Here is a 17,694-nt window from a genome sequence, read left to right as displayed (position 1 = left end):
GTTGTACCATCTGTCCCTCAGTATTAACTAAAGATTTACTAACTGTGCTGAAGAGTATTTAATAATAAAACAAGTCGATGTAGAAAATCAAAATATTTATTTACCATTTAGGAAAAATGGGGGGGTACAGTTACAATCCATACCTCAGGACACAAGACACCCTCCCCTCCCGACATACAACAGGGAAACAGGTTAAAAATATGCAGAAACTTTTCAGAAAAGACCCAGAAAACCAGTCCGTGCTGGTTACAAAACTGTTTCCTGTTCAGTTTGGTGTGGGGGCACCAACTCCGTCCATGAACAGCAGTGACATTTGTATTACAGTGGAATCCCTGCCTATGGTGATGGCTGTACATATTACTCCCCAGCTCCCTCCAGTGGCCCAGCGCTGTCATTAGTCTATACCAGACCATTGCGGACCTGTGTCTGGGCCCCGGCCACATCCACGTCCTCACAGTACCACACTGCCCACTAACCTGGCTGAAGGGACTGACCTCTCTCCTCTCCCCTCTCTCTCCGTCTATCTGCGGTAGCGGTATCTCTTGAAGTGGAACCACAGCTGGAAGATGCCGTTGGCGAACTGGCAGCGGAAGCCGTGCCGGTGAGAATACTCCCACTCGCGGTTCACAATCTTGAAGGCGATGTCCTCGTAGGGCGGCCCGGCGTGGAAGCGCAGGACACCGAAGTCCTTGTTGTCGGCGCAGGGCTCCAGGAAGTACTGCGGCGTGGAGCGCTTGTCGATCAGGTCGGGGTAGAAGATGTTGAACTTGTAGCCCTGCACGATCTTGGGCGGCGGGTTGTCGAAGTCGTAGTGGGTCTGGTTGTACTTGTTCCACTCGAAGCCCGTGTGCACGCGGTTGAAGAAGCGGGGCTTGCGCGGCCGGTACTTGTCGGCCCACAGGTACATCTTCCCCGTCAGTGGCATCTCCACGCTGAACTGCGCCTCGTCCCCGCCCATGCCCTCCCGCGCCCTCCGCACGAATGCGTCCTCCGCGCTCTCGCTCGCGTCGCCTGGCAGAGAGAGAGAAGTTGTTTTTAATTTTACAAGTGACATACATGACAGCTGACTGTTGCAGGGCGTGTGTTTGTACGGGAGTGGATGAGCATGCACGTCTGCAGTGGGAGCGAGAGGGTGTGCAAGCATGTGACCAGTGACCCGAGCGAGTGTAAGAGGCCGTGGCCCGTGCCTGACCTGTGACCTGCAGCTGTGTCCTGGCCAGCCGCAGCCTCTGCAGGTCGTCCTCGGGGTCCACGGTGTGCGTGTCCAGCGGCAGCTCGGCCGGGGTCAGCAGGCGGGGACTGTAGCGGCCGGAGTCGTATTCCGCCAGGCTCTGCTGGGCCAGGTCTTCCTCCGTCAGCACTGCCTCCCCGCCCGAACCGCCCTCGCCACCCTCGCCCTCCGCCGCCCCTGCAGTAGAGGAGGAGGAGGCAGCAGCAGCGTCCTCCACACCAGCCGCCCCACCCTCGCCAGCTCCAGCACCATCATCACCAGTCCTGAGCAAGAGAGAGAGAGAGAGAGGTCACCAACCTGACTCGGGTAAGAGGAGGAGCACTGTTGTTCTTTCCGCTTATGTAAGTAATGATATGTCTAGTAACCCTATGCAGCAGTGAGATGCACAGTGCAGTAGTGTTGGACAGCACTAGGGTGGGCACTCACACTGGCTGTGGTGAAGGGGGCTCCTGCTTGGCGATGGGGAACAGCGGCTCACTCTCCACCCCCTGCTCCTGCTTCAGCTTGTACAGCTTCTGCCTCAGCACGTCCTGGTGCCGCTCCCTCAGCCTGGAGGAGGTAGAGAGAGAGAGAGAGAACAGGGTTGAGGTTAGTACAGTAGTGTAGGACCGCAATACAGATCGCACACAGTGCTACACAGACACCACACACCTCCCGCTCCTCCCTCTCACCTGGCTCTGGCCATGTACACCCTGACCTGCTGCAGCAGGCTCTCCCAGTAGCCGATGTCCAGGTTGGAGCCTCCGGCGGCGATCTTGGACTCCATGTTGAGCTGCAGCGCCTGCAGCTGGCTGAAGGTCTTGCCCTTGAACACGCACTGCACGTCCGAACTGACCGACACATTGATGCCCTCGCGACGGTCGCCTGGGCACAGACGGCAAGGGGAAGACGCACAGATCAGAAAAAAAGACTCCGCCTGTGTTTCAGTGTCAGTGCATAAGCGTGTCAGAGCGTCTGCAAGTGTTTCGGTGTGTCGCTCACCCGGCCCTTTCCCTGATGCCTCCAGTTTGCGCAGTTTGCTAATCTCGTCCTCGGTGATGGTTGTCATGTCGCGCCAGAAATCCACGTTCTTTCCCTGCTCCAGCTCCATGTACACCTGCACACAGAGACACACTGAACACTGTGCTGAACACGGGACACCAGACATGGGGAGCCAGAGACACACATGACCAGACAGAGAAACAGTCACGTAGAGACAGACGAACAAACAGACACAGATGGACGCACACAGGGAGAAGAGACACACACACACACACACACAAAGATGGACACAGCCACAGTCAGCTGGTCAGTCGATCACTTGGCCTGACCTTGATGTCCTCCAGCAGGTCGTCCATGTCGCTGACCGTCAGGCCGGTCAGGAAGGTGTAGGGCTCGTGCATCTCCACGGCCAGGTCGTCATCCTCGGCGCTGATGTACTTGGCCAGCAGGTCTATGGGTTTTGCTCGGCCGTCACGGATACGGATCTTAGAGCTGGGGGGCGACAGGGGGACGGGGGTCAGACTCCCAGAGCACAGCAGACTGACGCCTATTGCACCAACACAGACAGTGTGCTGTACTGACACACTATACTGTACTGGACACGAATGTACTGACACACTACCAAGCATTACTGTGTCTTATGGGAGGGCTGGCTGACTGATACACTGACGGTGCTGCGGGGCGACAGTATGTCCCACCCAGCTCACCGTAGCTTGGCCTGGTGCAGGTGGAAGTTGTCCTCCTGCTCCGCCCACGTCTTGAAGTGCTCCGCCTCCTTCTCCCTCTGCAACAGCTCCAGCTCCGTCTCCCGCATGGCCTTCTCCCGCTCCCGCTCCAGGCGCAGCTGCTTCACCTAGGACACGGAGGGAGGGGAAGGAGGCATTTAAGATTAATTCAATTTGAATTTAAAGAGAGAGAGAGAGACGGGAGTGAGAGAGGGACAGTGAAGGAAGTCAGGCTATTACCTTCTGCAGCTCTCGCCGGTTCTCCTCCTGGATGCGTTTGTTTCGCTCCTTCAGCTCCTTCTCCCCCAGGTGCCCAATCCCCTTCTTCTGCAGAGCCTGGAAGCGTGCAGGGAGACGAGAAGGAAAGACATCAGGCGCTTGTTCCCCCTTTCTTTCCCTCCTCGTTTCTTCATCCTAATTACCCATCTCCTGTCTCCCTCCCTCTCCCTTCCCACCTTTTGCCATTTGAAGGTGCCCAGCAGGTTGTTGTCTCCAAAGGGGTTGTCTGCGTTGGTGTAGCCCATGTACTCCTCGCTCCAGCCCATCTTCTCCCTCTTCTTCCTCTCCTTTGCCTCCTTCTTAGCCAGCCGCCGGGCTCTCTTCTCCTCTGGCGTCTCCAGGGCCTTGAGCAGCTCCTTCTGCCTGCGCGCCTCGTCCCGCTGCTCCTGCGGACCCCCTGCCACCACCCCGTCCTCCTCCTCCTCCTCCCCAGGTGACAGTCCCCTCCTGCGCTCCGGGGAGGGAGAAGAGAGCGAGGAGACCGAGGAGTGCGAGAGCGAGCGAGAGAGACAGGTTGCAGGAGAGCCGAGCGCCCCTTGCTCCCTCTCCCTACTCATCTCTTTCACCCGGCTTCTTCTGTCCCTGCTTGGCCTTTCCACCTCTCTCCCCCTGTCTCTCTCTCTTTCTCTACTACCCTTCCCTCTCTCCCGGTTTCTCCTCTCCCTGCTGGTACTGTCGCGTTCTCTATCCCGGTCACTGCTCCTCATTCTGCTCCTCTCGTTCTCTCTTTTCGACTCCCTGCTGCTCTGCATCTCTCTCCTCCCCCTTTCTCTCTCCCTCTCGCTGCTGCTGCTGCTATGACTCTCTCTCTCTACACTCCTCTGTCCCGGCCTCCTTTCCTCTCTCTCCCTCTCACTGCTCTCTCCATCCCTCCTCCTCTCCCTGTCCCTGCTTTCTCCATCCCTCCTCCTCTCCCTGTCTCCATACCTTTTCCTGTTCTCTCCATCCCTGTTCCTTTCCCTCTCTCTGCTCTCTCCATCCCTCTTCCTCTCCCTGTTTTCTCCATCCCTCTTCCTCTTCCTCTCCCGGCTCTCTCCATCCCTCTTCCTCCTCTCCCTCTCTCTGCTGTCCACCCCTCGTCTCCCCCTCTCTGCACTCGACCCAGAGGACGAGGGGCTCCTGCTCTCCCTTCGCCTGCCTCCCTTCTTTTTCTTTTTCTTCTTTTTCTTTTCGACAGTTTTATCCTCTCCTCTGTTTGTTGGTTTGGTCTTTATCCCTCTCGCTTCTGAGCCACAGCTGCCAGGGAAACAAAAGCAAAACAAATATTTAGTTCAAGAAATTAAATGTTTCACAATGTCCATGCTATTAGAGATCACTCCTCATTCCCCAGAGAAACCTTGTGAGCTCTTTGGATTTTAATTGGAACAGTAATGAATTTCGTCTTTGATAAATATCTCAATCTACTTTAGATTGTGTATTATTATTATTATTATTATTATTATTATTATTATTATTATTAAAAGGAAAAGCAGAATATTTTTCAAACACAGACCCCACGGGCCGAGATCCAGGGCTGGTCTCGCCGCTTTACCTGTCTTTACTGCCATCGCTGTTGGCAGATCCGCTTCTGGAAGCGGGTCGGTACTGTGGAGACCTGGACCTGGACCTCGATCTGGAGCTACTCCTGCTGCTGCATCTTTCGGACCCAGACCGAGTCCGCCTCGCAGCCCCCACCCCCGAACTCGGACCTTCGTCACGCCGCCCGGAGCCGGACCGACTCCGGCCCCTCTTCCTCTCCGAGGAGCGGCTGGACGGGTATCGCTCCCGAGCCCAGGTCCGCGACCCCGAACGGGACCTGCGGCGCATTTTCGATGCCATATCGAACAGAGCTCGTCAATGTGGGGTCCTTTCAGCTGGCCGTCGCGCCTAGGAGGCCGGAGCTTAAGGTAAGAGCTGGCGGCGGTGAGGCGGGTCCGTATTATTATCTACACAATGTGGCGAATGTGTGAGAACATATGAATCAGAAATAGAGTACTGCAGCAGATACAGTGGCGGCGCGACATTTCCGTTTTAAATACAGAAAAAGTGTTTTCTTGTTACAGTTTATTTTTTAATACTCAGGCGACAATTAAGACAGCTATTATGCTCAGACGTTTGGGTCCTTTCTTATTCTCAGGCGCATTGTGTTTGTGATCCACAGCTGCTCTGAGTGGTGTCATGATCTGCCATCCAGCGGTCAATATCGCAGAATACAAAACACAACCACAGCGATCATTCAGTGCCGTAATTGGATTCGTATGATTTGTATGGTAGTATGTAGGTTAATATCAATGATGGTTTGTAAACGATGTAGTGGTAGACATTTTAGAAGTCGTGTGCGTCAGGAATAGTATGTTAAAGTAAGTAGTTAGTAGCTGTAGTGTAGTAGCAGGTATATTTATGTTCATGATGGTATTTAAGTTCTCATAAGTAAGTATTATTATTATTGATCATACAATGGAAATAGCCTCAACAGTAATTAAGCTGTTTTTACATTATAACCCCTTTATATGCAAATATGAAGTGTCATAACAAGAAATGTCACCCAGGACCAGGGGCCAAATACGAGACTGTGACACGTCTGTCCCCTACAGGACTGCAGTGTGGTGTACTGAGGTAAAAATACAGTTAAGTCTGTAGAGTAGTGTAGCATGTTACACACGGTAAAGTGGTAATAACGTAGTAAAATAATAGTTTTTCTAAAATACAAAATAAATAGTACTAAGAAGGGGGTAAAACGTATTAAATCATTATTAAAACATGGTATATACCTAGCAAAAATATGGTTAAGTACAGTATACACACAAACATCTACACGCTTATCATACCAAACAAGCCACAAACCTGTGTCCAATATGAATGCCCCCAGTCTTTTGTTTTGCTCCCAGTGGGGGGGGGGGCTGGTTTTGAACCCGCTTCATTCATTCATTTTAAATCTTCAGTTGCTGATTCTTTGCTTGAAGGAAGCAGAGGTCAAGAGCATTCAATGGTCATTGCTTTCATGTCTTACTTATACTACCATATCATGACAATGAACATACCTAATATTATAACTAACTTCCTTCCTTTTACATACCATTTCGATTACAAACTATCACTGATATTAACCTGCATACTACCAAACAAAAACATCCAATAATATATCATGCAGAAAGCACTGTCACAAAGTATCTTCAGTATAGCACAGTAACTGAGAAGAGATAGTGATCAACAATTAACTAAATCAGATTCCAAATCAACTTTATTCTGGAATGGCACTGCTCCAGTTCCAAGAGGAAACACGTGACACCTCCAAAACACTGTGAGTTAAATTAACCCGGAAAACAGGCCCCGCACACATCTGAAGCTAAATGTAGTCTAAACTTTATCAACACTGTGAGTGAGTGTAAATCAGTACTCAGCAGACATTCAGTCACAAAACAAGAATGTTTATTGAGCTCAATTCAAGAACACTTTGGTCTGTCAAACGGTCAGTCAGGCACTACAAGCATTAATTGGCACAAAAGCAATAAGAGGATTTTTTTTTTCCTTCACATTTTTAAATTCAAAAAACAATCTCCCAAAAATATATATATAGAAACGTGTTTTTAGAATATGTAACATTTTAAATGCCTATGAAAATGTCAGATAGAGCAATCTAATGAACGATGAAAGCAGTAGTAAAAAATAAAAAGGAATACAAATAAAATCCACAGCATTAAATGGGTGTTAGTTACTTGTGAGGAACAGAGGAATGCAGGCAAAACTGTAAACTGGATTTTATGAGCGGGATAGAGAGAGAGAGAGAGAGCTGGAAGTCCCTCCAGCTGGAATGTAAACAGTCCCTCACTGTGAGATGAGGTGTAAGGCAAGCATAGTGCAGAGAGAGACGGACACTGTGTCAGGACTGGGATGTGTGTGTGCGTGTGTATAATATATACACACAGACAGAGTGTGTACACAGTGAGCCGTAGCATTGGGGCAGAACAATCCACAAAACTGCAGTACCTTCTAGATCTGAAGAGAGCATAGTGCACAGAGAGGGAGAAAGCATTGTGCATAGAGAGAGAGAGAGCACAGTGCATAGAGACTGTAGTGTACAGAAAGGGAGAGAGACTGTAGTGCACAGAGGGAGAGAGGGCTGTGGGACACTGGCGTGGAGTGGCCTGGGGTGAGGTGAGCTCTGGGGGCATCTTCCAGGAACAAATCCAACTCTGGCACTGCTCCCCCCGGAGTCTGTGTGCCAGTCTTCCCTGCACTTCCCCTTTGATGCACAGGAATCACACTACAATAGGGATCCCCACTCCTGGAGACGGAGACAGGCTGACAAACTGACAAACAGATGGACAGGAGGGAGCTGGAGGCCGGGAGACACTGTGTCCCTCCAGGAGGCTGGCCTGTGTGCGAGGAGCCCTGCTGTACTGGGACTCCACTGGGAAACCAGACCAACCCAAGCCTCCCCCTGGGGACCGGCAGGGCTTTCACCACTGTGTGTTGCTGGGGTAGCTGGGCACGGCGACCGGGTACTGGGGTAGTGTGGATCCAGCGCCAGAGATGGCCTGGAAGCTGGCGTCCCTCACCGGGGCACTGCGCCACACCCCGCTGCTCCACTCGTCCTTCGCCTGCTGTAGACTGCCCCCCCCGCCGCGGTACAGCCGGTGCACCTGAGAGAGAGAGAGAAGGGCTGTTAGGCTTGTATAGTGCAGTGTACAGCTGTACAGCAGAGTGTCAGTGTAGTGTGGGGGATTGCAGGTCAGTGTGCAGTGCAGTGTCAGTGTAACTCAGTGCAGTGTGAGAGTAACTCAGGGCAGTGAAGTGTCTGTACAGTGTCTGTGTAACTCAGTGCAGTGTCTGTGCAGTACTGACCCGGAGCAGCACCACACCCATGAACACAGCCACCACAGTGAACATCACAGCAGACAGCAGCATCACCACGGCCGCACCCACATTACTGCTGAAGAACAGCACCGCTGCGATCCAGCCACTAGGGGGAGACACAGCACTGTCACAGCCAGAACACCGCACGGGCCTCTGCTCTTCATTAAATGTGTCATAACACAAATACACACAGACACAGACACAGTCTCAGTCTCACTCTCTCACACACACACACACACACACAGTGACCACCCCTCTCCTCCCCTGCTCACCAGGCCCCCCAGCCCGAGATGCCCACTGCCTGGATGACAGTGAGGACAAACTGCGCTGCGAAGATGAAGAAGAACGCCATGAAGTTAAATGAGCTGTCAGCCCTGAGAGAGAGAGAGAGACAGGGAGGGAGAGACTGTTAGTGTCTCAGTTGGTCCAGCTTGCCCTGTAAACAATGTGGTAATCGTGCGTTGTGTCCCCTCACCTGAGGGCTTTGTACAGCGGGCGGAACCAGCACACATAGCTGCAGGGGCTGAACAGCAGCAGCCAGACCAGAGCCAGCCCGAAATTGGCACCGCTGCCCCCACCGGCCCACCACGCCACACAGGACACCAGGTTCACCACCAGGGTCACCGAATACACTTCAAAAGACACAGACTGCATCAACACTGCTGTATACTGCACACACACACACACACACACACACACACACTGTTGTATAGTGCAGAGACACTGTGGTACTGGTAGTAGGAAACTGGTAAAATAAGAGTTTACAAATGAGAGGAGGCCATTTAACCCATCTTGCTCGTTTGGTGTCCAATCATAACTGAGTGATCCAAGGATCCTATCCAGTCTATTTTTGATTGTTCCCAAATTTTCAGCTTCAACCACATCGCTGGGGAGTTTGTTCCATATTTTGACAACTCCCTGTGTGAAGCCCAATTTCCATTTGTGTCCCCAGGTGCGTGTGGCCCTGCTGATCTGGAAAAGCTCCTCTGGTTTGATGACTTTGAAGACTTGAATCAAGTCCCCACGTAGTCTCCTCTGTTCCAGGGTGAGAAGGTTCAGTCCCTCAGTCTCTCAGTAGGACATTCCCTTCAGACCTGGAATAAGTCTGGTTGCTCTCCTCTGAACTGCCTCTAGAGCAGCGATATCTTTCTTGAAGTGTGGAGCCCAGAACTGTCCACAGTATCCAGATGAGCTCTAACTAGTGCATTGTACAGTCTGAACATCACTGCCCTTGTTCTCAATTCTACACTTTTAACAATATACCCTACCATCCTGTTTGCCTTTTTTATTGCTTCCCCACATTGTTTGGATGGAGAAAGTGAGGAGTCCACGTAGACTCCTAGGTCTTTCTATTCCTCCCATAGTGTAATTATAGTGGACATTTTTGTTACCTGCATGTATTACCTTGCACTTGTCCACATTGAATTTCATCTGCCAGGTGTCGGCCCACAACTGAATGTTATCTAAGTCCCTCTGAATAGCCTGTGCTGCCGAGATTGTATCTGCTGAGCCACCTATTTTAGTATCATCGGCAAATTTGACAAGTTTGATAACTATCCCAGAGTCCAGATCATTAATATAGATTAGAAAAAGCACAGTGGCCGGTTGCATAAAACAACTTAAGTACTCCTCTTAAGGACTTTTTCCCCCTTACCAAAGGGGATGACTTAAGTGTGTTGCATAAACCACCTTAAGTATACCCCTTAGCTTTGGAAAATCCCTTCTGTCTCTTGCTACTCTACTTTTTCTTCAGCCAATAGACTGCAAGCTTACTGAGCACTGCTGGCCGGTTACTATAGAAATGGCAAAGAGACGAAACCCCAACTGGTCTGAAGAAGAAAGAATAGTTTTAATTGACGAATACAGTAAACTGAGAAATATGTAGTAGAAGGCTAGATTTAATCCTCAGTTGACAGCAGTCACTAAACAAACTGCGGGATGAAATAATGGAGGCTGTAATTAAATGCACGAAACATCGCTGTGCAGAGGACTACTGAAATTTAAAACATATGAGAACTAGAAAAGTTAAATGTATTAACATTTTGTAAATGGTCTTTACATTTACATTTTATGAAACTATGTATACAAAACATAAATCTTCTTGCCATATATTTATGTATTTCAACCTACTTTTAAAATAAAGTGTATTGGAAATACACAAAAAAAAGAAAGTGTGGTTATTTCTTAACTACGTAATACTATTGCGTTTTGTTAATATTTAAAACCTGCATTTTAATAGGCTATCTAAGTGTGTATTAAGTCATGTTGTCATGATAATTAGCTTAAGGGAAATATATTTATGTGATCAACTTAAATAGGATTCCTTCACTTACCCTTAAAGGATTTAACTTAAGTTGTTTTATGCAACAAACTTAAACTTCGGTAGCAGTTAAGATGAACTTAAGTTGTTAATTGATCCCTGTGGATCTCCACTAACAACCTCACTCCAGTTAGAATCATTTGTAATGATTGATGCCTTGTACTTCTCTGTATTTTTGCACTTATGTTGTAAGTCGCCCTGGATAAGGGCGTCTGCCAAGAAATAAAAATAATAATAATAATAATAGAAGCAGCTCCTCTAATCGACACCCTGTTTCCTATACATCAACCAGTTCATAATCCATCTACTTACATTACCCTGAATGCCTACAGCTTCCAATTTGAGGATCAGTCTTTGGTGTGGAACCTTATCAAAAGCTTTTTGGAAATCTAAGTATATCATATCATATGCTTTCACGTGATCTACAGCTGCAGTTGCATGTTCAAAAAATTTGAATAAATTAGTAAGACATGATCTGCCTCGTCTAAACCCATGTTGACTATCTCCAAGAATATGGTTTCCATTGAGATGCTCCTCGATTTTCTGTCTAATAAAGTGATGCAGGTGAGACTGATTAGTCTGTAATTTCCTGGCTCAGTTTTGTCCTCTTGTGGATTGCTATGACATTTGCTGTCTTCCAGTCAGTTGGCACATCCCCTGTTCTAAGTGTCATTTGTAATATTTGACTTAGTGGCCTATAAATCATTTCCTGTTGGAAATATACCATCTGGCCCAGGTGATTTGTTTGTTTTTAATTCTGCTAGTCCCTTTAGTACCTCCTCCTCATTTATCCTGATCTTCGAGTTTGACTGGACTGTTTGTTAAACTGTGGCATGTCATCTGTTTTTTGTTTTGTATGATACTTCCACGTTTGCCCTTTACCCATTTCACTTTCTCCTTTATGACCTTTATGACCTCTTCCTGTTGAAAAAAAACTCTTTGCATTAGTTTTAGCTCCAAGAGCTAAATATTCTCTTGATATTTTGTTGCATACTTCTATTAAACCATTTTGGCCAATGATTTTTGATCCTCAGTTTGCATCCTGTATCCAGTGTGCCCCAGTCTAACTCTTCTAAGTGCCACCTCATACCTTCAAGGTTTGCTTTTCTAAAATTGTAGACCATTGTTTTAGACTTGGTCCTTGTTTTTTGAAAGAATGCCTCAAAGCTAACCATATCGTGATCACAATTTGCCATTGGTTCTCGAACTACTGTCCCCCTGACTCTATCTTGGTCATTTGAAAAGTCAATACATGCGCTCTCCCTGGTTGGTTCCCTGACAAATTGAGTTAGAAAGCAGTCATTTACCATCTCAACCTTTTCTATTTCTGCTTCTGTAGTTCCGACTGGGCTTTCCCAGTCTATGTTTGTGAAATTGAAATCCCCCAATATAACAGCCACATCCTTGCTACATGCAGTCCTGATTACACTGTACAATGCAGCATCTTTCTGAATATCTGAGTTGGGTGGTCTGTAACACACTCCTACCACTAATCCTCCGGATCTTTTATTCAAAAGTTTAACCCACAAAGATTCTGTTTCGTTACTGGGATATAATTTGAGTTCTTCTGTCTCAATGTCATTTCCGATATATAATGCCACCCCATCCCCTCTTCAATTTTGCCTGTCTCTCCTAAACTGTGTGTATCCTTCCAACTGGTATTCATCCCCATCATTTTCTGTAAGCCATGTTTCTGTCACTCCTACAACATAGTCACACGCCAGCACTGTGGCTTCTAGGTCTGTCATCTTGTTCCTTATACTCCTGGCATTGAGGTACAAACACTTCAGGACTTTCCTACTAGCAGTTTCCCTTTGTTTTCTTTCCTTAGTGGAACATCTCCCATTGTCAGAGCTCCCTGCAGCCCTGGTCCCTAGTTTAAAAGATCCTCAGTCACTCTGCACATACACTCTCCCATCTATCCCAGAAGAAAGACCAATGCCCCATAAAATCTAAAGCCCTCTTCCCTACACCAAGATTTCAACCACGTTAAACTTTCTAATTTCAGCCTGTCTCCCTGGCCATGCACATGGTACTGGTAGTATTTAGGAGAAAACTACTGTGGAGGTTCTGCTCTTTAGTTTCTTTCCTAACTTCATAAATTTGCAGAACCTCTGCCCTACCTTTTCCTATGTCATTGGTTCCAATGTGGACCATGACCAGTGAATTCCCCCACTTATGCTGGTGTACACTGAAAAATACACTTCTACACACTGACAAATCACTGGTACTCTTACACATACTGGCTCACACTGACACATACAAATGCACACATTCAACCATTCTCGTTCACTCTCTCCTCTCTCTCCCAGCCCCTCCCGCTCACTCACAGGTCCACAGGTAGTAGACCCTGCGGACAAGCAGCTGGTGCTGTTCAGGGATCTCCACCGCGATGTCCTGATAGAAACAGGGCTTCAGTGGCACACAGCGTGGCAACGGGGGGAAGTTATTCACCCGCTCTGAGAGAGAGAAGATCATGGCACAGAAAGAGAGGGTGAGAAACACAGAGAGGAACACAGTACTGCTACACCACCGCTCCTATTGGATAAACCGTAGTCCCCCCTTTTACAGCGTTAATTACTAGTTCACTTTAAGGACCAATTAAGCAACCTAACGAAAGCCTGGATCACCTGTCATGGTGAAGCTCGGAATGTCTGTCTCTCTGTCTCTCCTCTGCCTCAGCACTCACTGTGGGACAGATGGACAGCAGGTAAGCAGGTAAGCAGTGAAGCCCAGGCTACAGTGACAGCACAGTCCTGTTACAACAGCGTGAATTCATTCAGCCCGTGACTCTGCAGCAGAACAGCAGTGCAGTCCAGCCAGTGACCCCAGCACAACAGTCCAGTCCAGTCAATGACCCTGCAGCAGTCCAGTCCAGTCCAGTCCAGTCAATGACCCTGCAACAGTCCAGTCCAGTCCAGTCCAGTCAATGACCCTGCAACAGTCCAGTCCAGTCCAGTCCAGTCAATGACCCTGCAGCAGTCCAGTCCAGTCCAGTCCAGTCAATGACCCTGCAGCAGTCCAGTCCAGTCCAGTCAATGACCCTGCAGCAGTCCAGTCCAGTCCAGTCCAGTCAATGACTCTGTGTCAGTGTCGGTCCACAGATATTCCTGAAACAGCAACGCGATCCGTTAAAGCCTAAAACGCACCTTCAGCTGAACCAGCTGCAAACACGCCGTCTGAATGAACCCACACACACGTTCAACAGGCGCTGCACATGCGCTATTAGTTACGTTATTAATTATGAAATAACACCGATTTAAAACACACACCGACCGTACTGAAACTAAACCATGTTTTCGTAGAAAAGTGCAGCGCTCATAAAAGCGGTTCTGCACATTAACAACTGCCTCTAACGGTGCAAACTTTGTGTTTTGCTATTTAATTAAGACCCAAACTGCCAACTGCTGCGCGATTAATATTAATTAATAAGAATACGTATTACTGTTTAAATAATGTATTTCCATACCTTTTAAAAACCGCTAAATCGGTCTCGAGATGAGCAGAGTTCAGCCCCATACAATCCAGGAAGCAGGCGCGCTGCACTCTGGGAATTGTAGTTCCCGCTACGCACTTGAGGCAAGTTAAATGGACTGCTCGGGTCGGGTTTGAAACTGCAGCTACCAGGGTGCATCTCGGCGAGGGTGTGTTGGTTGGTTGCGGGTTTGGACCTTGTGACTTTCGGAAAGTGATTCTGGTTGAGTGACCCTCGCTCCTGTTACATCGGAAAATGCATAAAGACAAGACAATACACACACTTCACGCATGAAGACCAGACAGTGTACACGCACTGGAAAACACGCACAAGACTCCTGAACTTCACACTGTCCGCAGGTCTGCAGTAAATCGTTTTGTACGGTTGTTAATGATCTTGCTCAAAATATCGATTGCATTGTTGACCTGCCCTGCCGGTGCACCCACTCCAGCACTCTCCAGAAACAGTTTCCAGTCATATGTGCATCTGTTACGGTCTTATAATATTTTCCCATAAAATGGCAGGAAGGTTGAATAGTCTGTGTCCCCCTGGTTCAGTTGGGAATTGATTCCCTAATTGTCACTAATTGCTTTAATTCACCCCTGAATCTGTCCCCTTCCAGGCTCCAGTCTGAGTCGGTTGGGATGTTTGTTTCAGGCTGTGATTACCTGCCCTCGGCCTGTGGTGGAGGGTGTCCCACTGGAGCCACAGTCCTGCCCCGGTGTGGGAAAGGTCTCCCAGAGGCTATCTCTCAGGATCCCAAGCTTCCTGTCTGCACACATCCCTCTCTTCCTCTTTCACTACCCACACATCTCTCCTCCTCCATCCTCTTCCCGATACTCCTCTACGTAGGAATGATCTTCCCCCCAGACAAGGTCGTCGCAAAACTAGTGACCAGGATTATATTTCGGTTTGTCTGGGGGAGCAAAATGGAGAGGCTGAAGAGAGTGCAAATGGTGAAGGGTACCCTGGATGGAGGCAGGGGGGTCCCGGACGTTGTGCAGCTGATAAAGGCGCAGGGGCTGGCCTACGTGGTCAAGAACATCCAGGCTGCTGGTAAGAAAGTGAGTTTTATGAACCGCTTCTACTTTGCCAGCAGCCTGAGACCATTCGGCCATGGACAACACCAGGCCGCACTCGTGGGATCCCCCTCCGTTCTACAGGGCGCTCCGAGCCTTTGCACTTGAAGTAGGCCTCCATAAAGTCATGCTGGCCTCCTGGGATTATAAGACCATCTGTAGCCAGATGAGATCTACCCAGGAGACCAGCCGCATAGAAGATTTCCCTCCCGAAACCTGCCGGTTTATCTGGGCTAACGCTACGCACGTTTGCCTCACGAATACGCAGAAAGATGTCTCCTGGATGGCTGTGAGTCGGTGTCTCCCCACCCGAGTGTTCATGCACAGAAGGGGCATAGCTCCTTATGACACCTGCCCCTATAAGGGTTGCCTGGGGAAGGAGACGGAGGCTCACATCTTTAGAGATTGCCCCTCCGCCCACAGGGTCTGGCTCCTGTTTTCTCCGTTCCTCCACAGGTTTGCCGTTCCTGCGTGGGCAACCGTCCGGCAGATCTGGTACGGTCCTGCCAGGGGATTAACATCTTCCACCCTGAGGTGCTGGTGGCGTGTCGTCTGCGCAGTGAAGCAGGCCCTGTGGGAGGGACGGAATATCTGTCTATTCAATAAGCAGGAGCTGGACCCGATTGTCATCGCGCGGAGGGGCATGGTGCTCGTGAGGGACTATGTCAATCTGGAGGTCCATCAGAGGGGCAAGGAGGAAGCCTATAAGAACTGGCATATACAAGATCTGGGGGAGCTCAGGATCCCATGATGGGACCCACCTCCGGGGACGGTCAGTTCCCCCTGCTGGAGCCCGAGTCCAAGATCTTTTAACCCTTTAATGAATGATTGCTTTTTAAAATGACTTTTAAAAATGACTTTTAACTGTTTTTAAAGATTTATTTGTTTTTAAAACACTAATTGTTTAGGGTTTTTTTTGGTTTAGTTTAGTTTTATTCTGTTGTCAAATACATTGACCGTTTTGGATTTAATTTTAAATGCATTGGACTGTTTTGGTTTGTTTTTTATTTTTACCTTTTTAATTGTTTATTTATTTTGTCCAGTGCATTTTCAGTTATTTTCAATGTATTTGACTTTTATGTTGGTAGCAGTTTGCTTTAATCACGTTTGTTTTGTTTTGTGCACTTGTTTATTTGAAGTTTAGTATTTTGTTTTTGTTAAATCACAAAGATTTTAAAATTTTTAAGTGATTTTAAGAATTGATTTTTAAAAATTTTAATCACAAGTATTAAAATGTGTATGAATGTTTTTATTGTAATGTAAAATACTTTTAACAATAAAACAGTATCTCCTCCTCCTCCCAGGTTTTCCCTCTCCCCCTTGCTGTTTGTTCTTCCACGTCATCACCCTGCAGCACTGCGGCCTGGCCGGGGGGGCGGCACACTCCACAGGCCCCGTGTGTGCGTGTCAGACGGGCTGAGTCTGTGAGATTGCGTGTGTGTGTGTGTGTGTGTTGTGTGCGTGTAAGGCTGTCTCTGGGTGTGTCTCAGTGTTAGTGTGTGTGTTCGTGAGTTTGTGTGCTTGCCAGTGTCTGCGTTTGTTTATAAATTATCATGCAAATACGATGTTTTGAACCCTAAAATAAAAACATTTAAGTAATTAAAGGAGGAAATACACAGAACACAGCTATCTATAAAAAGATCTTTATTACATTCTTAAACCACATACTGATCCTTATACAACAATGTATGCTTGCAACGTCTCTCTTTAGTCTGTACTTATTGTATTAATAATAATATATTATATATAATATCTTCTCATTAAAAATCCAGACAAGGCGTTTTTAATTTGCATATATATATATATATATATATATATATATATATATATATATATATATATATATATATATATGCATGCATGCAAGTGTGATTTAAAAACAAACAATAGACAGATTGAGAGCAGGAAAACAAAGAAACAAAAACAAAACAAAAATAATTACTTTTTTGTATATTTTTTTTAACCGTTATAGTCCTTTTTAAAAAAATAGAATTACAATTTTACACAACAAAAAAAAAGACAAAAACAAAAGAAAACAGAAAAGAAACAAATGGAAACAGGAGATAATTTGCAGACAAACAGGAACAACCACAATTAAAATAATTCTGACTTCTAGTAATAAATCCCATCTGCTTTACTTTTTTTTCTTCTTTTTTTTTATATAATAATATATATATATATATATATTTTTTTTCTTTTGTATTCATTAGTGTCTGAATTCCTATGTTGCCTACAGTGAGGGGGCCTGTATGAGCAGCTCCTGTCACATGGTGAAAAGCTGAGACAATTCTGTGCTCCACATTCACAACACTGCTCTGTGCTCTATACAGCGGTCAGGGTGCGAGGCGGCCCCCCGGGGAAGAAAGGAACAGGGGAAGGGAGGGGAGGAGATGTATGGGAGGAGGCCTAGGGCCCAGCAGTCTCCCTGAGTGGGGAGGTGCGTCTTTGCAGCCCCCCACTTGTCACCTCGAATACACCGCTGCCTGTGCAGGTATAGTCACTCTGTCACTCTGCTTCCCTCTCTCTCTCCCTGCAGGGAACAGAGGCTCCTGAGCTCTCCTCCAACATCAGCAAAATTAGAACATCATCATCATCATCATAATAATAAATAAATAGAAACGCCCAAGTGCATTCTGGGTAAGGGATAGTCAGATTGTAGCGGTCACTGCAGATGCCTGTCTGCTGTGCAGCACCTTGCTTTTGAAGCATTTAAAAAAAAAAAAAAAACTAAAGCAAACTATAAAACAAGAAAGTGCATTGAGTGTTGA

At 47.5% G+C, this 17,694-nt stretch overlaps 2 protein-coding genes across 2 annotated transcripts; both read right to left on the bottom strand.

Annotated features, from left to right (window-relative positions):
- Positions 1–80: 80 nt before the first annotated feature.
- Positions 81–5,074, bottom strand: cactin. The gene is made up of 10 exons (XM_066695346.1): positions 4,748–5,074; positions 3,393–4,452; positions 3,178–3,273; positions 2,920–3,065; positions 2,542–2,704; positions 2,213–2,327; positions 1,903–2,095; positions 1,658–1,780; positions 1,193–1,494; positions 81–1,011 (listed from the first exon to the last, which is right to left on the bottom strand). The coding sequence occupies exons 1-10, from the start codon at positions 5,032–5,034 to the stop codon at positions 521–523; spliced, it is 2,976 nt and encodes a 991-aa protein (XP_066551443.1). The 5' UTR covers positions 5,035–5,074; the 3' UTR covers positions 81–520.
- A 1,533-nt stretch (positions 5,075–6,607) lies between these two features.
- scamp4 (secretory carrier membrane protein 4) lies at positions 6,608–13,940 on the bottom strand. Its single transcript, XM_066695345.1, has 7 exons — positions 13,842–13,940; positions 13,003–13,060; positions 12,703–12,831; positions 8,528–8,684; positions 8,325–8,426; positions 8,041–8,158; positions 6,608–7,838 (listed from the first exon to the last, which is right to left on the bottom strand). Exons 2-7 carry the CDS (start codon positions 13,007–13,009, stop codon positions 7,656–7,658), a joined length of 696 nt encoding a protein of 231 aa, XP_066551442.1. The 5' UTR covers positions 13,010–13,060; positions 13,842–13,940; the 3' UTR covers positions 6,608–7,655.
- Positions 13,941–17,694: the final 3,754 nt, after the last annotated feature.

This window comes from Amia ocellicauda, chromosome 22 (assembly GCF_036373705.1).
Source record: "Amia ocellicauda isolate fAmiCal2 chromosome 22, fAmiCal2.hap1, whole genome shotgun sequence".
Lineage (NCBI taxonomy): Eukaryota > Metazoa > Chordata > Actinopteri > Amiiformes > Amiidae > Amia > Amia ocellicauda.
This window is presented reverse-complemented; position numbering and strand designations above follow the sequence as displayed.